This window comes from Nelumbo lutea, chromosome 2 (genome assembly GCF_056320005.1).
Source record: "Nelumbo lutea isolate HS-2025 chromosome 2, American lotus-T2T, whole genome shotgun sequence".
NCBI classification, from domain to species: domain Eukaryota; kingdom Viridiplantae; phylum Streptophyta; class Magnoliopsida; order Proteales; family Nelumbonaceae; genus Nelumbo; species Nelumbo lutea.
This window is the reverse complement of record NC_142685.1, coordinates 111,220,916-111,246,128: the sequence shown is the minus strand read 5'-3', so window position 1 is coordinate 111,246,128 and position 25,213 is coordinate 111,220,916. Positions and strand designations below refer to the sequence as shown.

General features: G+C 37.2%; 2 protein-coding genes across 2 annotated transcripts; one reads left to right on the top strand and one right to left on the bottom strand.

Moving 5' to 3' along the window:
- Nucleotides 1–642: 642 nt before the first annotated feature.
- LOC148872794 (peroxidase N-like) lies at nt 643–4,699 on the bottom strand. Its single transcript, XM_088967824.1, has 4 exons — nt 4,356–4,699; nt 3,472–3,654; nt 2,874–3,039; nt 643–1,325 (listed from the first exon to the last, which is right to left on the bottom strand). Exons 1-4 carry the CDS (start codon nt 4,581–4,583, stop codon nt 901–903), a joined length of 1,002 nt encoding a protein of 333 aa, XP_088823950.1. The 5' UTR covers nt 4,584–4,699; the 3' UTR covers nt 643–900.
- A 12,440-nt stretch (nt 4,700–17,139) lies between these two features.
- On the top strand, nt 17,140–19,370 carry LOC148872793 (uncharacterized). The gene is made up of 4 exons (XM_088967999.1): nt 17,140–17,719; nt 17,959–18,026; nt 18,353–18,420; nt 18,515–19,370. The coding sequence occupies exons 1-4, from the start codon at nt 17,297–17,299 to the stop codon at nt 19,126–19,128; spliced, it is 1,173 nt and encodes a 390-aa protein (XP_088824125.1). The 5' UTR covers nt 17,140–17,296; the 3' UTR covers nt 19,129–19,370.
- The last annotated feature ends 5,843 nt before the right edge of the window (nt 19,371–25,213 follow it).

Here is a 25,213-nt window from a genome sequence, read left to right as displayed (position 1 = left end):
TTTTAACTTCTCACATTAGAAAATTATAAGTTTTGTTTTTAGTATTTTAATAGGAGTTGATTTACACTCCTTAGAAATAATAGAGGAGAGTATGGAGGTTTGATACTGCGCAACGCACGTGTTTGTGGCGCAATGAGGTGCTTTAGAGGTACACTTCGTGGCGGCTTTGGTTTTGGTGCGATGCTGACTATTGATCACCGTTGATATGATTCGATCGGGTGTGATCATCAAAATTAACAATCACAATGTTTGAAATTGTGACTGTTCAAGGTGCCTTTTCTAAATTAGCACCTACATTTTCTTCATACATCTTCATAAACTATTTAAGTAGCATTAATCAGACTTTAAAAAATACACGTTTTTCGAAATCTACTTTCTCTTTCTTTCAGTCCGGTTTGCTATAGTCTCACAGAAGGTTTCTTCGGAGATTCTTCAACTTTGCTAGTTGCAGATTCTCGCCCAAGGCTCTGTTGTATCCTGGGAATGGATTTGCTTGTAACCCAACAGCAAACTCAGTGAAACTGAGTGGGGGCAAATAACGTTTTAAAGACAATATCTTCAAACGTGCCTTAGAGATTCTCCTCCAAAATTATAGTGACCCCATTTTCCAACAGGTATGTTTAAATCTATTTTACCCTATAATTTATATAGAAAATTATATATAAATTTCAGATATAAGAACTACAATTTATACATATACATAAACATAACAATATATATGTAAAGATTTAGCTTGTTCATACGTAAGAACATTTATGAAATGGGAAATACACTGACTTCATTACATTGGAAAACACATAATTACTTGAGCTTGATTCAGGCATAACTTAATTCTGCAAGAAATGCAATACCAAAGCATTCAAAGAGAGAAGGCTTCAAGGGCTCTGATGGGTGTGGCATTTAGTTAACTACACTGCAGTTATTACGTATTTGTCCATTTGTCCCAGTTAGAGGACTTATGTTCCCCATTTTGATCATTGAATTGACAAAATCCTGGAAGAAGAGCTTAGAACTGTTGCTGTAGCTCTCAACAAGTGCTTTGGTTGTGCTTCCGGCCTGAGAACTAGTGTTAGAGAAAAGATTTTGGTCTGAAAAGAGAAGACCCTTTGCATTGAGCAAGTTCTTGAAGTAATGGTTGTCAAATAAATCAGTTGAATTGCGATCAAGAGCGGTGGTTTTGTTGCCATCACCACTCTGTGGGCAGAGGTTTTGCAGATCAGTCACCATATCTGTGTTCATTGTGGTGTCTGGAGCACCTGTTCCAGAGAAGTTGAACAATCTCGTACTGAAGGTAGCACACCTTGCTAAGCCGATTGTGTGACCACCTACAGATTGAACAAAGTAAGCCACACTTAATTATCAATTACATATCTCTTCAATCAATTATATTTCTAAGTTAAACTTAAATATATTCCAAACATAAAATTAATGAGGTTAACCATCCACTCTGTCATGGTCATCCTTAATCGATGAACCATGCAAGGGAATTTTATTGGACTGGATCATTCATATAATTTGGATGACTTAGATGATGATGATTAGGGGTAAATTCGATTCAAGTCGAGTCGAATATTTGGTTATTCGAGCTCAGTTTGTAGAAATGGTGTTAGGCTTGAGCTTGATTTGAGCTAGAGACTTGAGCTCGAGCTTGGCTAGGTTCAATAGTTCACGAGTTTGAACTCGACTCAACTGCAAGATAAGCTTTTTCTAAAAATAAAAATTATACATATAAAAATAATTTATTATTATACATACAAAAAACAAGAATTGTAAATGTTATTTACTATTATACATAAAAAATAATATATATAATAAAATTATTTATTATATGTATGTATATATAAAACAAAAATTATTTATTTATTATACTAGGCTTGATTAGGCTCGTGAGCCTCATGAGTCGAGCTTCATTGGGCTCAAGCCCGGCTTAATTAGAAAATGAGCCTATATATTAGGCTCAAGCTCATGAGAAGCTCGGCTCATTCCCACCCCTAATGATGATGATGATGAAATTATTTCCTATTTCTTAAAATTTTCCTTAAATTTTTAATTGAACAAATTAGATAATTGAACCAGATGATTGGACTGGTTCACCCTTAACCTAGTGATAATTAAAAAATGATGAACATATTAAGTGTCTGTTTGGTTCGTAGTCAAAATCGGAATCGGAATTGGAATGGTCCATTCCCATAATCTGTTTAGTTTAGACAGGAATGAGAATGGGAATTAAAGGAGGGGTAGGGAATGGCCATTCCCTCAAATGGGGGAATGCCATTCCAGCAGGAATGGGAATGGTATTCTGATTCCACCCAACCAAACAATTGAAATTAGAATAGCCCATTCCAATTTTGATTTCAGACCCCTATTCCCATGAACCAAACAGGTTCTAAGATCCATATATAATATAACGGTTTGATTGGTTTACAATTGAATTAAAATTGGTCAGAACCAGAATCAGAATTGGAATGGTCTATTCCCATAGTCAATTTGGTTTCAGACAAGAATCGGAATATAATGGGAATTAGAAGCAGGTAGAATGAGATTTCATTCCTTAAGGGAGGAGGAGGGAATGGTCATTCCCTCAAATGAGAGAATACCATTCCACCGGGAATGGGAATGGAATTCTATTCCACCCAATCAAATAGTTGGAATCAAAATAACCCATTTCCAGATCCCTATTCTTGCTAAACCAAACAGGCCCTGAGATACTGATTGACAGTCTGGATTACAAAAACGGATGAACACCTTATAATCCGATCTTTAAATATGAGATGGATATTGCAGTGAATGAATATGGGAAAATCAAAGGGAAAAAAGAAAAAGAAAGCTCGTTGTACGCTGTTAAACAAAAACATATATAGGCCGGGTGGTACCTGATAAGGACACAACGTCTGTGAGGTTGAGGCCTACAGCAGCAAACTTTGCAGTGATTTCATCAACCGATTCAAATGGAGAAGGAAGACCATTATTGGCCCCTGTCTGGTTTGCTACCAAGCCATCCCTTCGCCCTAGAAGAACTTTCCATGAAGGTCCTCCACTCTGCAAATTAATCAGAGTTCAATCTGTAAATTACAGATTGATATCTTCTTCAATCTGTAATTCTCTCTCTCTCTCTAGTTATATATATCTTATTATCATTGCTAGCCTCAAAGAATCATTCAATCTAAAAGCTTAAGTTGTTAAGTGAGTCTTTTGATAAGTTGATATTTTCTAATGCGCCCCTTCACATGAAATTATGAAAGCCCATTAGGCTTTGAAATATGAACAAGTACAGGCTCGCCCATACCTTGTGCTGAAACTTAATTAATTATAATGGGAGTAATGAGAATCAAACACTAGAACACTTGGTCAAAATGACTCTGATACCATCTCAAATTAAATGATGTAATATGATGATAATATGCAAATAGATATAAAGAAAAAAGACATGAAATATATATGAACATGTAAAAAAAATGTAGATATACGTACTAAGAGAATGGAATCTCTTGCGGCTATAGCTAGTATATCAGCACATGATACCACTCCAGGGCATTCACTCTCTACGGCACTCTTAATTGTATCAATAACATCAAATCCTCTTGCTGAGTTTAAGTTGGGAACTGCTAATTTCTCACTATCACTTCCATCCAAGAGAACAGATGCATCACATCCCTGTAAGTATATATACGAGTATGAATATAAGAAGAAGAAGAAGAAGAAGAAGTTGATAGGCGATACCATATTGAAGCAAATGATGGTGGCCATGACCATGACCATGAGTAGAGGAACCAAAGTACTTATTAGCAAAGAAAACTTGAAAAACAAATTAAGTCAAATTATCTACTAAAGAAGACACACTCAAAAGAATGTGCCCCTTTTAACTTTTAGACACCACCAAGGAAACCTTTTGACTTCAGCTAGAGCTTACATGGTGTGTTACTTTGTGCAACCTTTGCAACACGTTAAATAGCTAACGAAAAAGTTTTTTAATTAATTAATTAATTAATTAAATCTCTTGTTGTAGATGAGATAATTTGGTCACATGCAGAGAAAACCATTTAGCTAGGGCAAAACCCATTAAAAAAAAGTGACCTGTTACAAGTTGATGAAACCATAAGAACTAAGGATAGATGAAAAGGATGACTTCGATGAAAGTAATAAGATATGATTTAAGTACTCATAACTTAAACAACAAAAAAGGAAAGTGTTAAATATTGCACTCACCAGGATTCATGTAACTGACTCCATATAGATAGAACAAGGCTTAGATGATGATGATGATGGTGAATGTATATGCATAAATGCCTCATGCATGGGAAGAATATTGTCATATATGTATGCATCATAAAGCCCATTTTAAGTTACAAACTCACATTTACAAAGCAATCATGGAAGTGAAGTCGAAGCAAAGAAGCTGCCATTCGCATTTCATTCATGATAGCTGTATTGACCTGTTTCCGAACAATCTTAAGCAGATTTGGGCATGTTGAGTTATAGAAATCAGAGCTTAATTGGGACTTCACCGCCACACCTAAATGCATAAGCAGTACTACTACTACAAGCAAAGCTCGGCCACTGATGAAACTGTTCCAACTCCTCATGCTCGTTCGTTGCTTATTGACTTTCCAACAAAGAGAACAAAATGCAGAGATGTAATTAAAAGCTGAAACGAAGAGACGACCCAAGTCAATAATATCGATGTGTTGCGATCAACATCCTTCGACGAGGATGTATTTATAACCAAAACTGCACTACTTGATGGAATTAATACTTTTTATTAAATTAATGTTATATTAAGCCGTCCCACTTCTGAGAAGATCAGTGCTGTGAGGTGTGGCGGCCGCTGTGGATGGATATATGGTATTTCACTATTTTGGCTTTATTTGAAGCACAAACTTCACTAAGCCACGTAGCTTTAGCGGAAAGCTAAGTGATTCGACACCCAGGATAATTGAGAGAGATTGGTGACGATATAATCGTTATCAGATCGATCTTGATAGTAGCATCACCCATGCAAATTCTCAAGTGCATGAACCACACAGCACACTGAGAATGAGAAGGGCATCAGGGATCACTACTAGTGCTTACAGCTTACAGGATGGAAAAGCTAAGGTACGTAGCTTTTTCTTACCACCTTGCGTGCACGCTTTTGACATCATTGGCTTTGTGTGTTTTATTAATTAATGTGATGTATTGTTCTTGATTTATTAAACCTGATTGTTAATTAATGGACTTCGCCAAAATGTCCAACAATTCTTGACCCGTCTGTGGGAGTTTTGTGAATGAACACATGAGAGAGAGAGAGAGAGTGAGAGAGAATTCAGTGGATAAAACTTATCAGAAGTTAATCACCTATCTTCTATAAATAAGCCTACTGTAGTGTCAATGGATTTGAGTTGAACAGAGAAGTGCTTAGCCTAGTTCAACTTTGGTTTGGGTAGAAGAAAAGCGTTTAGATCTAAGCCCTAGCCTGGCTCAAAATAGTTGGCTAGATGGGATTGGCCGACCCTAATGGCCTAGTCAAAACCAGGTCATGTTGCAAGTTCTTGGTTAGTTAAAATCATGTATGGTTTTAAAAATCGACCTGGAAATGAAACCACTTCGACCACCAATTTCAAATGGCCTGATCATCGTCAAACGTTTCTTGGGTCTAAAATTGGACTCCAGAGTCATGACCAACTCCCAAGTCAAATAATGGTCCAACCGTCTGCTCTAGTCTTATTTTCAAAAACATGGTTTGAACTTTAATTTGAGAACAAGATCATATTGATCCGGTTCGATCTTGAGAAGTGCCCAATCATGAACCCCCTCAAATAAGGGTGTCAATGGACCGGTTTTGGATTGGACACTGTTCAATACTCCAAAATCAATTTGGATGGATTAGATGAACCAACAAGATATATTGGATTAGACCAATCCGGTCCATAATATTTATTAGGTTGGATTGGACCTGGACTGCCCATAACAAATTTATATTGGATTGGGTTAGATTAAGCCAATATCTAATCCATTGATATAAGATAAGAATATATATATTAATGGACTGGGTTTGGATTGAAACCAATCTAGATCAAAATGAATTTGAACAGATTGAACAGCCAACACATTAAATTAGATCAATCCAAATTGATCCAAACATTCATGGATTGAATTAGACCTGATCCATTTATAATGGACTCACATTGGACTGAAACGGATTGGACCAAATCCAGTCTAATTGATACCCTTACCCTCAAAGTTGGAATAGTGGTCCACCAAACAATTCCAATGAAGGAAAACCAGGTGGCTTAGAGTGAGTTGGCTGGTTGGAAATTGCAGTATGGACCACTTTATATAATAAATCTGACCAGTCTCACCACTAAGATATTTATGAGGAGTGAGTAGGAATGCACTTCTTCCCGTCGTTTAGTATAGCTTTTTCTTCCACCGCCTAGTTTAATTCTAGCACAAATAGTTCAGGGCTGTTATAGATATCCTCTCTTTGGGTTTTTATTTATTTATTTATTTTGTTAGGATTGCTGGTAGCTTTTTGTTCTTGTTTTTTTTTTTTTCCCTAGCCCTTTATCCTCGTGCGTTTATTCTTTGTTTTTCTTTTTTAATTAATAAATTTTTATTTTATTACAGAAAGAATGGATATCTTCCTAGGGTTTCTCACAATTTAGTGGCTCCATTGTACATAAATGACAACATAAGTGACCGTAGGCATTGAACATGTGTTTAATTATATTCAACACGACACCACCCTTTATACTGATCCTTCATCTAATGGTCAAATTTAAAAATAAATGATTCTTATAATTGGCTTATTTAGATGCAAATCTAATGGATCTAAAAGTATAGAATCACAAAAAAAAAAATGTTTTGGGGGAAGGGTAGTAGGAGTGGATTCAAGCTGAGCCGAGCCGAATATATGGCTATTCGAGCTCAGCTCACAGGAATAGTATCAGGCTCGAGTTTGAGTTCGAATTCAATTTGAGCTAGTGACTTGAACTTGAGCTCAGCTCGGTTCATAGCTTACAAGTATAAGCTTGGCTCAAATCAAGCTTGACTATAAGTCAAGTTTTTTTTTTTAAAATAAAAATTATATGTATAAAATTATTATTTTTTATTTTTTAGACAAAAAAATAAGAATTATAAAAATTATTTACTATTATACATAAAAAATAAAAATACTATATTAATAAAAATATTATTATATATTATAAATTTATTTATTATATATGTATGTATGTATGTATGTATGTATATAGAAAAAATTATTTATTTAATACTAAGCTCACGAGCCTCATAAGCTAAGCTTCACTAGGCTCAAGCTCAGCTTGATTAGTAAATATGCCTATATATTGGGCTCAAATTCAATTCGAAGCTTGGTTTAAGCTGAACCGAGCCGAGATCGAATAGCTCGTGAAAGGTTCAGCTCGTGGCCACCCTTATTTGCTAGTATGCATGTGATGCATCAAATCTTTATGCTTCCATGTAAGATGCCACCAACTAAGAAGACTGGTCATAGATTGTTCTTATGGACTCATCACCAATGGACTTCTAACACCCATTGGTTTATATTTGTAGAAGAAACATTTTGACAGATTCAATCGAAAAGAAAAGTCACATTTAAACTCAAAACATAGGTGACACTAATGTAGCAACATTTCAAGTAGAAACAGACAATACCAAACAATACCATTATCATTAATCTAGAAATAAAAGTTTAGAATCATCACAAAGGTGCTAATTTTAGAGTGATCCTTGTGTATGACCTAACATTCACCTAATAAAGGGAAAAAATGGTCGGGAAACGAAAAACAGGTTAATTGCTTAAACATACCCACTTCATGCATTCAATCCTTTGATTCTTCTGAGTAGTAGGAAATTAAGGCTGGTAGATTTTTTTTATCTTAATGCATTGATTATGACAGATTTGAGGGGGAAGAGTGTCAGCACCCAATTTTTGCTTAGTTCGTTGCCTAAACCTCCAAATTACACTTAATGCCTGATCAAACCTTTCATATCTCTCTAAAACACCCAAAAATCCCAACTTTTAGCCCCAAAGCCCCTAAATTCACCATTAAATCCATCCAATAACAATCCAATGGCCTTGATAGATCCCCATTTACACCTCAATCCTCAAATCAGACACCACCATTAAACTTAAGACCTCCCAAAATACCTACCCAACAAATTTCAGCTCAAAATTCATTCATTTACCCTCTCATCAAATGAAGATTCCATTTTGACCCCTCTTGTTAGCCTAAAACAACTACAACCTAGATCCCCTTGATCGTAATACATCCAAACCAATCAAACCACATCATTAAAATTGAGATACATCAAAACACATGTCCCTAAAGTTTTAACCCAAGATTCTCATGTTTGCCCTTTTATCCAACCAAGATTATATTCCAAAACATCCTATTGACTCAAATTCCTATGATCTTGACCCTCCAAGACTAATTAGACATCACCATCAGATCTTTAACACCTCCAAATACCTATCTGTAAATTTCATCCCAGGATACCTTTGTTTACCCCTACATGGCACCTCAATTATGTTTTGAGACTCTAGATTGACCGGATTTCAAATCTGGGCCCAGATGGCCCAATCTGATCTACCAATCAAATCAGCACTCCAAAAACCCCATCCTACTAATCAACTTGGTACATGTAGAAACCCCATCCTACCAAATTTCAGTAAAAAATACCCCAGATTCATTTTTGCCCAATCTTATTAACCCATACATTAAATCCTAACTATCCATCCAGGAACCCCCAGTCTGATCCCCTTAGACCCAGTTCAATCAAAAATACCCTGGTTTTTGAAATTATAAAAAACCCACCAAAACCATAAATTACCAAAATTCCCCTTCCCATTATAAAATCTAATCTATAATTCTTATTTAGCCTAATTCGAAAGAAGGCACTATTCATCTTCTTCTTCGAACTAAAAAGAGGCGACGAAGGTGGTGAAGAATCTGAGCTCCTTTCCTATTTTCTCTTTCTCACTCTATCTCGTCTCTTTTTTTCTCTTCCCTTTCTCTTTCTTTCTTCCTTTTCTTCCCCTTCTTCCTCCTCCCCCTTTACCTTGTTCTTGGTTGATTGAGATCACGGCCACTACTGCGGCTTCCAATAATGATGGCGGATCTCCTCTCTTCTTCTTCTTCTTCTCCCACCATTGGATCTACCAAAATCCTAATGAGACATTGTTCGTCTTCTTCCTCCCAACAAGCACAACGGCAGCAGAATGATTGATTCAACACTTGGGCTTCCCTAACCTATCGTTAAGCCATTGTTTTGTTCATCGGCTGAGTAGAATCATCAATGATAGCCATTGCCTAAGTTGTTCCATCCTTACCACATCTTAGAGCAAGATCCATATTGGAAGATCGCCCTCCCCAATTGTTTCTATTGCAAGTCGACATCACCATTTTCGTTCATCAAGATAGTCAGAAATGAAGAAAATTGTGTCTCCTTGCTTTATTACCAAATAAACTTTATCTTCTCTTCCGTTGTATTTAGTTCTTTTTTTCATGTTTTTCCTTGCTTTATTACCCTTATATTTTTCAAAGAAATGATCGAAATCTCATTGAAGAAGGTAGACAGAGCTGGTGATGAAGCTCTGCCGAATCAATCCAGTATCTATTTCTTTATGGATCTGAGTGGACCGCTTTTTCCTTCTCACAGAATGGTGCCAAACTGCACCATCCACTGAGAAGAAGAAGAAAAGGAAATGATGTTTTACTGATGAAAATATAATTCTCCTAATTTATCATCAAGGCAGCTATTTATAGAAGAAGAGGCTCATTATGCATGTTACATGATAATGATTGCCTGGAAAGAAAAATAATGATAATGGCCAATGATTAGCTCTACAAAAGGTCTAAGCGGTTAGATGACGATGTGGTGTGTTCATGTAGTTCACATCCTCTATAGCTCGAGCAGTATGGAGTCTACCCATTGGTTGGCCCATGCCCATGAAGAACGGGCTAGACCGGGTTCGAAGTTGGGATGTGTATCACTCCTCCCCACCTTGGGTTGGGCCTTGTCTTCAAGGTGATGTCCAGCAAACTAATTGTAGATGTTTTCCCAAATCTTCCCAAGTTGCAGTTGCCTCTGATGTCCCCTCCTACTGAATTAAAACTTTGGTTATAGCTTTTTCGGCTCTCTTAATCATACATATATCTAGAAGGGCAAAGGGATGGGTTTAAGTACTCCTGTCTTTGAGAGGGGAGGTAGAGTGGGGCTGGAAATATGTTGGGGTCCCAATTTCTTCTTCAGCCAACTGACATGAAACACTGGGTGAAGCCTACATTCCGGTAGATGTAGTTTGTAGGCTACTATGTCGATCCTCTAAAGCACCTTAAAGGGCCCATAGTATCGAGCTAATAATTTCTATGATTTGTGGGCTGCAATGGTAGACTGTCTGTATGGTTGTAGTCGAAGAAATACCCAGTCACCTTCTTCAAAAATTCTTTCAATGTGATGTTTATCAACCAGTTTCTTCATCCTATACTGGGAAATTTGGAGGTGATATTTTAAACCCATTAGGATATTTTTCTCTCTGAGTTCCATATCTATTGACTGAACTCTAGTTGTTCCCAAGACATAGGATAAGAGGGTGGGAGGGGTGTACCATATACTAACTAATATGGCATGCTCTATGCTACAGTATGGAAGGTGGTATTGTACCATCATTCTGTGAGTGAGAGCCATTTCACCCATTGATGTGGCTGACTACTAGTAAAGCAGTGCAAATAGGTCTCAAGTGTGCAGTTAAGAACCTCCATCCGTCCATCCATTTGAGGGTGGTAGGCTGTACTCATCTTGAGCTAGGTTCCCTATAGCCTAAAATGCTCCTTCCATTAATTGCTAGTGAAGACTAGGTCTCGATCACTCACAATCAAGAGGGGCATGCCATGTAATTTAAAGATCCCGTCAAGGGAATACTTGAGCTACCTCCCAGGCTGAATATGGGTGGGCTAACGCAGTCGATCCACTAGTACAAAGATGACAAATTTTTTGTTCCAGAGGGGTGGGAAGGTTCTCTATTTTGTTCCTCTGACACATGTCACATTCACAGATCCACTACTTTACCTTTTTCTTGTATCCCTTCCAATAGCAAATTCCCTTTAGCCATTACATAGTGTTGTAATACCCTATGTGTCCCCCCATAGGGGAGGCATGAGCTTCCTCGGCTCAACACTACACGTCCCTTCTATTAAATCATGCCCTGCTTAAACTCGTACTTGGGCCCTAGCCTCTTTCTTGCAACAATGGTCTCTTGGATTTTTTTTTTTATTTTTTTACTTTTTAGTTTTGGATTAAGTGTGGTCTCCCATTTCAAGCCTCAAGCCTCAATCCAGCTAGAAATGGGCTTAGAGATGGCTCGTAGCTCTTCTTCACCCTTCCTCCATAGAGCATCTGCTAGTGCATTTTCTTTTCCTTTCCTATACCAAATTTCAAATTCATATCCCAGGAGTTTACTAATTAGTCTTTGTTGGAAAGGGGTGTGAAGTTTTTGCTCTATCAAAAATCTCAAACTTTGATGATCAGTTGGTACAAAGAACTTATTCCCCAAAATATAAGGCCTCCACTTTTGAATTGCTAGCACCATGGCCAGTAATTCCTTGTCATAGGTAGAGAGATGCAAATTCCGGCCTTGTAGTCCCTTGTTGTAATAGGCAATAGGTCATCCATTCTGGGTTACACAGCCCCCACACCACGCCCGTTGGCATCTCACTCAATAGTAAATGGGCTATTAAAATTGGGTAAGCCCAACATCGGAGTGGTGGCCATAGCTTGGTTAAGAGTTTGAAAGGCTTGTTTTGCCTATTCGCTCCAACCCTAATCATCATTCTTCAAAATTTGTGTAAATGGTTGAGCTTTCAGCCCGTACCCTTCTATGAACTTTTGATAGCAACTGATTAGTTCCCTCTTGAGTTTTGGGTCTAGGCCATGGTTGCATACTCTAAATTTTCTCTGAGTCCACACTAACTCCTTCCTTGGAGATGACATGACCAAGGTAGTCAATGCTCTCTATTGCAAACTTCACTTAATTTTCTTGGCAAACAACTGGTGTTAGCGTAATAATTGTAATACCACTCGTAAATGCTCCAAGTGATCGTCTATTGACTTACTTTAGATTAAAATATTGTAAAAAAAAAAAAAAAAACTAAGATATGAACTTTCTCAAGTGGTCCCAAAAATTGTCATTCATGAGTGCCTGGAACGAGGAGGGTGCATTGCTTAATCTGAAGGGCATCACAGGATACTCGTAATGTCCTTCAATAGTGTGAAAAGACAGTTTTGTATTCATCTCCTTCCCGAATTCGGATCTGATGATACCCAAATCTGAGATCTATTTTGGAGAAGGTAGTTGCACCATAGAACTCATCTAGCAACTCATCCACCATGGGAATAGGGATCCTATCCTTGATCACTACTCTGTTCAGGGCTCGATAGTCTACATAAAGTCTCCATCCACCATCCTTTTTTTACTAGGAGAACGAGGGCCGAAAATGGGTTGTTGTTGGGCCTTATTACCCCTTCCTATAGCATTCCCCTAATGATCTTTTCGACCTCTCCCTTTTGGTATTGGGAATATCTGTAAGGTTGTACATTAATGGGGTTGTTTCCTTCTATAAGGGTAATGGCATAGTCGCAATTTCTTTTTGGGGGTACCTTGGGCTCACACACCCGATTAGCACTACTTGAAAGTACTTTTATGAAAGTACTTTTACGAAAGCACCTTTATAAAAATACTTTTATGAAAGCACTTTTACAAAGTATTTTTATGAAAACACTTTTAAGAAAGTATTATTTATAAAAATGTATTTTGTAAAAATGCTTTCATAAAAGTGCTTTTGTAAAATGTTTTCATAAAAGTACTTTCTTAAAAGTGCTTTCAATGGGTATATTTTGAAAATTTGAAAGAAAATGAAGAACAAAATTGTCACAAATGCTTATGTAAGTGCTTATTGGAGAAAAATACTACCAAACATCCAATACAAAATAAGTGTTTATTAAAAAAAAAAACACTTGAAAAAGTTGAATGCCAAATACAAAACACAAATAAATATTTATTTGAATTTAACTTAAACACTCCCAAACATAGCCTAAATACACATATTAGGACAGTGTTTTTCAGTATTCTTAAATAAAGAGAGAAGTGAGAGGGAGAGAGCATTGGGTTCAACAAGTGGATTGATAAGTTGTTTACCCACCTACAGAAGGATATCAGTTACATGGAATAACTGATACTCCTACACATCCTGAATGATATGAATGCACTCTATAGAGGGACAATTCAATGTAGGCATTGCAATCAATTTACTGGTTGACCGACTTACCCGCACTAAATACCAGCAAATGAACAGCGCCTTCAAGGTAAATAAGGTCATTCTTTGGAATAGCCATGAGATAAGAGGTTTTCATGTAGATTCCTTTTTCTTTTTGAGGGAATCAAGGCACCCTAGCTGCTAACAACATTTAGTTGGAATGTGTAAATGTCGACTCAGGTGTAATATAGTTCCAGCTTAATTCCGATCATCCAAATTTCCAAACCACTCTTTTGGGCTTAATTGGGCCTGTTTCCTACTTTGGCAATACATTAACTCCTGCCAAAAGAAGAAACCAGATTCAGTCAGTGCAAGGTCTACTCCAATAATCTTTATAGCTTTGTATTGGGAATATCTCCTCATGAAATAAAATACAGAAGGTTCCCAATGTAAGGCTGTAAAAGATGTTAGAACAGTATTTGAACGGGTGCTGCACTGACTGAAGCCGATCTCCCAAAAGAAACAGAAAGAGATCTAGAGAGAGGTCTGGATATGCTACCAACAAGATGCTACCAATATTGCTTCCAACATGATTTGTATTCACACGTCTCAACACCAATGTAAGTATCACTCCATCAATGTCAACATACAAATACAAAACATGTTTGAGATGTGCATTGCCTGAGATCACATTGGAAGCTGTGTTGGTAGTGTCTTGTTGGTAATGGGCATGGGCTGGAGTGAGAGAGAACCAACGAGACAGCAGCATATAATCGGGTCTTATTGGGTTAGATACAATAGTTCTGATTATGGCCCCATGGGTGTCTAGTTTGGAACTGGTTCTGCACAATAACAAGGGGTTATACAAGGGGAGTAGCCCATAAACACTCCCAATTCAGGTGCAGACGGGATTCGATTCCAAGTCTCCACTATAATCAACAGAAGACCTTACCAACCAGCCAGTTGACACTTTACATCCTATGTAGTGCTGTCATGCAAGATCCAAATTCTTATCTTCTGAAACTCTCCAAACTAGTCATGTTTACAGTTTCTTTATCCATAACAGCTCCATATATCATCATGCATTCTCTCAAGCTAATGCCTCTTGAATATTACTAAATCAAGCACAAATTCTTCCATTAGGCTTTGATTGTTTGCAGTGCAAATCTGAACCAAATGCAAATTTTGCATCTATTTCTTTATAATTACAATTTGAACTCTTATCTGATCTAAAATTCGTACTATGTCTCATTTGCACTCATTGGCAGTGCAGTTGTACACCTTCCTCAGTGGAGAATGCATCATATTGGTTTTTACCTCACTCTGAAACACATAACCCTCCTCTTACCTCCCTTCTCTGAAACACATAAATTTACTTCTCACGAATAAACAGGATAAAGTAAGGGCAAAATATAGTGCAACTACTGCACCATGCAATGAAAGACGTGAACCAATATAAAAGGATACATCACACCTAACATCTTTAACATTGTTAAAGTCTTAAGTCCAGATCGTAAGTATATGTTGTGAAAGTGAAAAATAAATTTTGGTTAATGTGAATCAATGAAAAGTAAATGGATTATATAACATCTTTATACGGATTGATTGAAACCTTGATCCTAATTAGACTTATATTAATGCGGCGGACTAGTTGGCACGTAAAGCTCTATCTCATACATTGAATTCTCGCTCACGTTCTACCTCCAGGTTTAGGTTCCGTTTGGTGCATCTTTTTGTATAGGCTGTTAGTTTTTTAGAAGATTGGAAATCCGTATTTTGGTCTTTTCTTGTTTGACTGAGAAAAGATCTAGCCACTGAAAGCCGCAGCCCTAAAAAGATGCGGGAAGTCCATTTTGAGAATTTTTAAATGGAATTTTTCATATTTTTCAATTCGTCTTTATACGAATGCATTTTGTCAAAACTTCCAAAAGATCTTTCAAAAAAAGTTTGTCAAGCGGCCCCTTGTTTTTCATTTGTTTGAATGATGCAAGGGGCCGAGTGACCCCGTCTTCTCTAGTTCCTCCTTTTTAACCAAAATAAAGAAAAACTGTTTTACTTGCAACCCTACAAATACAACCTGATTAACAGTTTAACACCGTCACATAGAGTGGATTATGAGATTTCGATTCAGTAAAGAGCATCTTACATGCGTAGGGTGCTTGGCTCCTTGCATAACGTCAGATTAGAATCTCCATTAGGCATCAATCCACTGTCTGAATGAAGCAAACCATAGGGGATTGAGAATACTCGAGTTCGTCTCTTTTTGTTTTTTGATGGTGAGTGTGGGCCAAAACCAAAGCTGTTTTTAATGTGTAGATACGAGACGCTGAGGCCTGTGGGCCGCAAATAGATGGGTCGGGTTCAAATAGAAGCTTAACCCATGGACCAAAAGATCCAATTATGTCTGCTGAACCCACTTAACAAAAGATCCAATCAAATTCCAACGGCTTCAGCGGGTCAGTTTAGTCACTGCACCCTCTGCGGGTGTTTTATTGCTGTGAAACATAAATACACCCATGACCATCCATACATCATGTAAAATGACTAGAATGTCCTCTTGTTGATGCTGTCGTTCTTCGGTTGGCATACTCCCTTTAGCAAGGGCAAGGCACTCTTTCCAACTTGCTAAGAGTTTTTATTAAGGGTCATTTATTAAAACACCTCTTAAGTTTTATGGATTACTAAAACATATTATATAGTATGCATTTTATTAAAACATCTTCTATAGTTTTGCAGTTGATTTACTTAATCAACCTTCCATTAGATGATAGTAGGGGGTAGATTCACATTGAACAGAGTTGAATATCTACCTATTTGAGTTCGACTTGCCAAAACAATGTTAGGCCTGAGTTCGAGCTCGAGCTCAGTTCTAGCTAGAGACTTGAACTTGAATTCGGCTTGGCTTAAAAATACACAAGTTCGAGTTCGACTATGAGCCAAGCTTCCCATGAAAAATAAAAATTAAACATATAAAAATTTTTTTGTCATACATATGAAAAATAAAAATATTATATATAATATTTATTATTATACATATAAAAGTAAAAAAATATATAAATTATTTTTATTTTACATACAAAAAAATAAGACTTGTAAAAATTATTTATTATTATACATAAAAATAAGAATATTATTGTACATTTGAATAAATTTAATCAAAAGAAAATAAAAATGAAAATATCATTTTTACCTCTAATAAGGCACAATCAACCACTCTATTTTCTCTATTTAGTTCATTTTGTTTTATGTACAAAGAAGTGTTAGGGGTATTTTTGGAATAAAAAATCATGGGCTCATGCTCTTAAATATTTTCCACTTAATTTAAGTGATCATGTCACTATTTTTAGACGGAAAAACAAAAACTTCTTAACGAAAGATCGATTAAGTAAATAAATTGCAACTACATGGGTGTTTTTAGAAAAATAAAAACTAAAAGTAGGTTATCTATACAAAAACTATAAAATGGATTTAAATAAATATGTGAAACTACAGGATGTGTTCTAATAAATGATCATTCTATTAAATTTTAGATTCATAAATCAAAATAAAATAGAAAAAATAAAAGAGAGAGAGAGCGCACCTCCTCGGTATCTCCTTCTCTTTGATGGAAAGATAAAAGAGAGAGAGAGCGCACCACGCACTCCCCCTCTGACCCATTGCGGGCTATCCCATCATCCCAATCCCATCCCCCTAGTCCCTACCTATCCCATCGCTTTTTGGTATTTCCGGTTATCTCCACCCTGGCACCCTCCGTACTTCTCGCTCAACGTTAAAATCCAGCCTACCCCGGTAGCCGGTCATCCTAAAGCAGGACCTCTGCTTGTGCGTGCGTGCTGTGCGTGTGGTGGTGCAACAAATAAAAGTAAGAGAGAGAAAGACAGCATTGGAGAGAGACTCCTGCTATTGCTTTCTACTATCTACTGGGGGATTTGCACCTTTCTCTCCCTTTGCCGAAATCCCAACTGCAAAATCTTCTCCCTCCGCCGGTCTGTCCTCTTTTCTCCTCGTCCACTCCAAACCAATTCGTCCGATCGTCTGAATCGATGAGGATCAGAAAGCGATCTGTGCCGCTGCCTTTCACTTCCCTGTGCCCCGTCAGTCTACCAGATCCCCAAGTCCCCATGCTACCACTACCAGCAGAGGCACAACGGGAGCAAAACGCCCAGGCACGACGAGATGCTGCAGCCATGGAGGGAGAGAGAGAAACAATGGGGTTGCACCCAAATGAAGATCGCTCCCCAGAAGCAGAGAACGTCCATCTGAATCGGCTTCCAAGTTCCCCCAATCAAACCCTGTCGGAGGTGGTGGCGGTGAAGGAGGAAGAGAATCGACCCCGCTCAGAGTTGCAACTGGTAATGAAAAGGAGAAGGGGTGGTTGGATTTGCTCCGATTCCGCCGATAGACAACACCAGCAAACCAAGAAAGAATATTGCATGCGCCCCATTAATGGAACCCCGGTCAACGAGGTAAAGGGCTGTGGAACTGTTGCCTCCTCCTCCTCCTCCTCCTCCTTTGTTTTCTTTTCCCTTCTCTAATGATTTTTCCGGAGCTGCACCATTTTGCTTCTCTTGATTTTAATCCATGCTTATTCGGCTCAAATCGGTGGCTTTCCCCTCTTTCTCTCTCTTTCTCGCCACTGGTGCAACTTCCTAGTTATGGGGTTCCTTGATTTTATGTTTCTCAAGTCTCAGCGGGTTCTGTGCAGGAAATCGATCTTCAAAGAGAAGAGAAGAAAGATGGAAGAAGTTGGAGCTCTGAGATTAACACTATCAGGTAAAAATAACTTCACCTGTTTCCTCTCGTTTTTCTCAGCAAATCTCACATTTCCATGGTTAAAAAAAACAAAGGAAAGTACAGTCAGGAGAACCAGGAGTCTTAATTTACCACAACCCAGATATATTAAAGTGAAATGAATACACTGTTCACGCCTCCTCCCATTACCCAGCCGTCTCTCTCTCCCTCCCTCTCTCATCTTAGAAAGGGAAACGGACCTTTCATTGGAATAATCTTTGCTTTTATGTGCACTCATTTGATGTTGCTTTCTGATTATCCGTCTGTTTATGGGGTTGTGGATCTTCGCTCACTTGATTAATCTTTAGAAAGGGAAGTAGTTTGGGTTCAGAAGCCGGTGATGGAATTTCGCTGCTTCCATCTTCCTCCGATCAAGGTAAGGATCTAGCTAGAGCTACTCATGAAAGAAACACCAGAATACTTCTTCAGGAGTTAGCACATTACGACTCTTGTTTTTTGTTGCACCGTAGAGGTTGGGAGATGGTGTGAGGGAGAGAAAGCGTTTCCACTGAAGAAGAGAAGAGGGAGACTCGGACGAACAGCAGGCGACGGAACGATAATGGAGAACGAGAATAAGATGAAGGCTACTAACCTGAAAACCAAGACGAACAAGAAATGGGCTAAGCTAGAAGACGAAGATGATGAAGAAGAAGCAGAAGATCAAGAAGAACAAGAACAAGGAACAATACCGAAGCAGCAAGGAGTCAATGGTAATAACAATACTAACGTGAAGAAGAGAGGGAGTGGTGGTGGGGTGATAATGGAGGGCTCGAGGTGCAGTCGTGTTAATGGGAGGGGATGGCGTTGCTGCCAACAAACACTCGTCGGTTACTCTTTGTGCGAGCACCACTTGGGTAAAGGAAGACTTAGAAGCATGAGCAGCGTCCGCGGCCGTGCCTCCGCCGGTGCTAAGAAAGGACGACCGTCGTCATCGTCGGCAGAGAAACAATCGGATGAGACCTTGCCAGGTGATGGGGAGGTCGAAGATTATGAAAAGCCATTGATGATCACAAAGAAAAGAAAGAAGATCGGTGTGGTTAAAGCTCGATCCATAAGCAGCTTGCTTGGCCAAACACAAAACTGAACAATTCATGGTTGTGAAGCTAATGCATAAGTAAATACTTGATCTAGTATCTCTGTACTATTCTGTTTTCCTTCTCTTTCTGTCCAATGCATTTCGTTTTCTCTTTTCTTTCTGGGTGTGAAGAAGGAGAAAGAGAGATCTTTTTTCAAATTTTTTAAGACGATTACAGTTAGATCGGAAGAGGAGATAGACAATGTTTAGTTTAATCCAGTCACCGATTAATAGATGGTTGGTTAGACTGATGGGTTTTCGTTTTCTCTTTTCTTTCTGGGTGTGAAGAAGGAGAAAGAGAGATCTTTTTTCAAATTTTTTAAGACGATTACAGTTAGATCGGAAGAGGAGATAGACAATGTTTAGTTTAATCCAGTCACCGATTAATAGATGGTTGGTTAGACTGATGGGTTTTCAAGGATTCAACCGATCAAGGGAAACTCAAATTGGATACAATTAATTGTTTGTATGGATAAGAATATTTGTTGACCTTGTGTGTGTATGGCAGTGGTGTAGGCGGAGCCCATGCTATCAACAAAGATGGTGGTGGTGGTCCTGGGGGTGGGGGGTGGATTGATGTGGGCATAGTTTTTTTCATGAATTTCGACAAAAAGATGGTGTGCATAATAAAGTTGTGATCAGATGTTGCTATTGCAACCTTAATGGTGCATGTGGTTGTTGCATTACATCCCAATCAAGATGTCTGATGCCCTTCTGCATCCTGATCATTGTTTCATATGTGGTCAGAATTTTTGGTTTCAGACACAGTTAAGCAACTGACATTTGAATGTGTTGGACCACAAGGTAATTACGGGCGCTCACTGTTCATGGGCCAGCCGGTGGGAGCTCTCGGTCCAGTCTACGGTTCGGTTTGTTTGTTGAAGATAGGCCTATCGCCTATTGCTTTGACAAGCCCAAGGGAGGCCTTCATAGTTCATACTATGGCCTGGACCAATTTTAGCTCCTTTTTCTTGGGATTCTTCACCTTAGTCCCTCTGAGCTATTCTCATTTGCTTTGTTCAGCAAAATTATTTGGATTCAATTGGAATTCATATGGATTTTAGGGTCTGTTTGGTTCACAGTTGGAACGGGTTCTCATTCCCATGCCATCCCACCCAACCAAACAGTTGGAATGGAAATGGATATGGACCCCTATTCCTGCAAACTAAACGCGCCCTTAGATATGGTATTATTAACTTATGCAAGCAACGATGGCCAAGGAATGTATGTATTTTCAGGCCTAGAGTGCAGGGCCTGCAGGCTAGGCTAGGCTAAACTGGCCCAGGCAGCTCTATGATCATCTCTACATATAATCCAATCAATAAATTAAACTAAAATTTAACCTGTGTCTCTTTAGGCACTGTTTGGTTGCAGTGCAAATGGACTGAGTGTAAATTCTGGTTTCATCTCTCTTTTGGATTTAATCTTGTTTTGTTTGTTTGCAAGAAGTAAAATGGTGCAGCTCCTATTTATATGAAAGAGAAATGAGACAAGAGGAAGGTAATTTATTTGGGAGACTACAATAAGAAGTTAATTGACTTAGTTTTGGATCACGTAAGAGTGCAAATCATGGTCACAAACAAACAGGTACAAAACCGAACTGGGTGCAAAATTTGTTTTCTGTTCAGATTCGCATTGTAGACAAATGCAGCCTTCATAAATAGGTGTCATTCAAACTAATTTTACTAATAAATATAATACTTGAAGAGCCTCTCATGATGCACGGGCTGTTGTTGAAAAGATGCGCATGTTAAATTCAATTTCTTAACTGAATTAGTTGTAAGTGAGCTTAATTAAATAGTCCCATATGCAATTTTTTTTAATTTTTAAAAATTGAAAAAAAAAAACACAAAATTCTAAAAGGATTTGCAAGAAATATGAGGAGTCTAACTCAGATAATTGCATTTTAGAATATAGTATATGTTTTGATTCAAAAAATGGATCTTTAGTCTTGACAACCCTTGAACTTTGTAAAAAGGCCACTATAGAACTTAAGGCTCAGTTTGGAAGGAGCAAAAATACCATGTAGAGCGAAAAACCTTATATTTTGTATTATTTTGTATGTATTTATAATGTACATATTTGTATTTGTACTCCTTACAAACTGAGCCTAAAGATTGAAAAGCGTCATTTTCACCCTCAAACTATGATGGAAAGGCCATGTTAAACCCAAAAGAGACAACATTAGAGATATTGCCAACAATTCCATTTGATAATAAATAAAATAATAAAACATGCTAATGTGGCACAACTCAAGTCAAACAAATTTAGGAAATTATAGGCCACTTTAGATGTTAAAAATTCTATTAGTTAGAAAAAAACTTTATTAATTTTGTCATGATTATAATGATTACTTATCTTATCAATTTAACTAAAAGGTCTCTTATCAAATTAGAGTCACTAAATTGACAATAATTAATTTAACATTAAATAATTAAGAATAAATTAACAATAATGATAAATGGGTTTATGATGGCATAGCATGGTAACAATAAATAGTTAAAGTCATTAAATTAATAATAATTAAGAGTAAATTATCACTTAAACACTAAATTAGCTTAACTAATAGTAATTTAACTATCACTTAATTTATTTAATTAATTTAGTTAACTTAGCAACTCAATTTTCTTAATTAATCTAATTTACTTAATTTTTTAATTATTTTATATACTTAGCTTAATTTATTTAACTAATAGTAACTTAATTTAACTTAGTTTCCTTAATTGATTTATATTACTTAATTATCTTAACTAGTGTAATTTTTTAATTTACTTAATTAACTTTATTAAAGTGACTTTTTTTTCAAACTTTAGGGTCTAAATTGGCTTATATTTTCTCAAATTTGTTGACTTGACCGGTGTCATATAAGCATGCTTTATTATTTTATTTGTTGTCTAAAGAAATCGTCAATGACATGTCTAACCTCGTCCTATTTTGGTTTAACATAGTTTTTCCATCATAGTTTGAGGGTGAAAATGGCTAGTTTTCAATCTTTAGAGTCTAAGATGGCTTTTTACAAAGTTCAAGCATGCATGCATTTCAATATTCATTGGATAGGGTAAATCCATATTCAATTCATAAATAGGTTGAATCCGGATTGGATTGAACTCAAACTTGATAAATGAATACTGATTGTAGCCCTATTTACATTTTAAAGGAAGGAAAAATGTTAATTACTGAATTCTATTGCTCTTAAAATTTAATGTTTTGTAAAAAAAATTAAGCAAAAGGTAGATATATCATTCTTAGTGGTCAGATTTAATTATCACAAGCTAAAGACATTAAAAAATCCTTAGGGTCAAATTGGGGTTATCTTAATGCTCTTAACAAGTATCAGAAAGTATCATGAACATGTAACCTAAGAGCAAGAGCAACAGAAGAATTAAATAGGGGATAACATTCAACATCTCCCCCCTCCATCTTTTCTTAAAGTTGCTAAGAACACATCCCTTATGCATTTTGAAATGACTGGGGCTGCTGATATTGACAGGCTCCCTTGGCCTGCTGTCAGCTGTCTTTAGTATGTTAGCATCCCTTGCCCTAGCTAACAGTCAACTTCTTGTTTGAAACAATTACCAATAAATAAAATAAAATAAAATAAATTCAAAACTAACTATTAAAAACTAAGTGATTACTTCAAGATAGAAAATTAATACCAAAAAAAAATCTTCTACCCAAAATTTCTTTCATTGATTGTTAAACACCTCAGAACTTTGAAACTGCCAAACCAACTGAATTGGTTTACTAGGTTGAAAGTTGAAACCGATGTGGGTCGACAATATTGTAGTGCAACCATGATTCACAGAAGACCTAAAAGCATCTCATTGTATGAAAAATCTTGGAATCTCCAGATTTACAGAGATTTCAAATTCTAATATCTAACCCAGAAACCCCCCCCCCCTCCGCTCTCCAGAAGAGAAGTTTATGTAACCCCAACTGCAGGTCTGCAGCTCAAGCTCAAAACAAATTATCTATTGCCCATTCAAAGCAAAACAAAGTGACTGCAACCGCCTAGGCTTTCTACAAAAAGTTCAACCAACCAGTAAAATCATAAATATGACATTCTGTCAAACAAAAGTAGGTGATAATTTATGCTAAATGGTTAAACTGACTTACTGATTGGGAGATGTGTTAATTTGGCATTCAATTCTCAAGTACATGCATGTCAGCCTTTCATATATCACACAGCATCTCTTGGGTGATATTTGTGGAAATCAGAGGTTGCACTGCTCGACTTGGGTTTCTCTCTCAAGTACATTTCAATTTCATCCTCAGCTCTTTAACCCCCTCACCACCTTTTCAGCTCAAGTCATCTAGTAATTAATCCCCACTTGAATCTCTCTCTCTCTCTCTCATTAATTTCTTCTACAACCCTACCTAAGTTTTTCTTGGGTTGAAATGCCTGCTGACACTTGTTCAAAGTCTTACTTCTATAAGTTTTGACAGTCACTGCTTGAAATGTTTGCATTCTGTTTCCACATTGTGAAGACATGCATACAACAATAACAGTGGAGAACTTTTTCCAAAAAGTTCTAAATCAATTCACAGATTTGACAGAGACCATTCAGCTCCTTCCTTGTCTCAAGGGAATGCTCTGTATAACCATTCTTGTTTCATCATCAAATCAGTTTTTGAAGACTTAAAAGGAAGATTATGAAAGGGGAGAAAGAATAAGAATAAATTCTTCTAGCAAACAGATTAATCACTCCTTTTCCATTTTGGATTCAAGTGCTCCAACAGATGAGAGTTGGCCTCCAAATTAAGTAGACCCATAATTGATATATAGAGAAGATCAAGAGGCTGGTTGTTGGCTTAATTTCCAAAGTAAATAGAGTTCAGGAGAGTCGGATCTGCTTAAATTAATTATCTCACACTATAAAATAATTTCAAAAGCATGGGTTTTTACAGTAGAATCAATCGTCATGCATGTCGACATCTCAACTTTTCATTGATAAAATAAAGGCTATGAGGACGAGAAGGAGGTTCAGGCAGTCACTACCCAACAAAGGATAGGCCTGCCCTACCCACTCTCCTACCCAAAGCCAAGGTAGACCTGGCTTGGCTTCACATGCCACCCTGACCACCCATTTTTATTTTTATGTTCCTGGGAGAATGAACAAACGAATCATAATTTGTATAGATGATGAGAATCCGATATCAATCCAAATATAAAACTGTAGCTGAACACTGAAAAAGTGGAAACTTCATTTTACTGGGTACAAAGTTCAGAAAATCAGTTTGTATTTGGGTTTGGATTGGGAGTGGACCCAACTTACAATGTGCCTTTTAACGAATAAGGGGTGTCAATTGGACCGCATTTGGTCCAATCCGATTCGGTCTAATATGAGTTCATTATAAATGGAATGGGTCCAATCTAATCCGATGAATACTTTGAATTATTTTGGACCAGTCCAATTCAATGCCTCAACCATCCAGTCTATTTAAATTGGTCTTAATTTATATTGGCTCCAACCTAAACCTGATCTATTGATACTTGTATTATAATTCTTCTATTGATGAACCGAATATTTATTCAATACAACCCAATCCAACATAAATCTATTATAGATAGACCAGGTCCAATATAATCTAATAAATACTTTGGACCATTAAGTTTGGGCTACTCCAATTCAACATGTCTAATTAATTCATCCAATCCATTCAAATTGATTTTGATTTTGATTGAGTCTAACCCAAAACCAATCCACTAAACCCCTAATTAGGGTCCAAGTCGCTCTATTCTTATAGTTATGGTCTCAAGTTACAGTGGGCCAAAGTAGCTCAAACGTACATATCTTAATTTGGGGTTCCAGCTTACCAAATCCTAAGATTAGAAAGCCAAAACTCTCTGCTAAGTTCATTGGATGTATCACAAAGTCATTGATAGTATATTGAATTTTGGCCCCTCTTGAATCATGATCTATTAACTGTGATTTGTGAAAACTTGGGGAGTTTGCTTATCCAGCAATACAGTATAAACAGTTCATGGCCGACTTTGGATGCGTAACTTTAACATACAAGGTAGAGGTCACCCAGTTGGAACACGATGGGTCTATCTCTTACTTTCAGAGCTTAGATTGCCCATTAAGAAAAA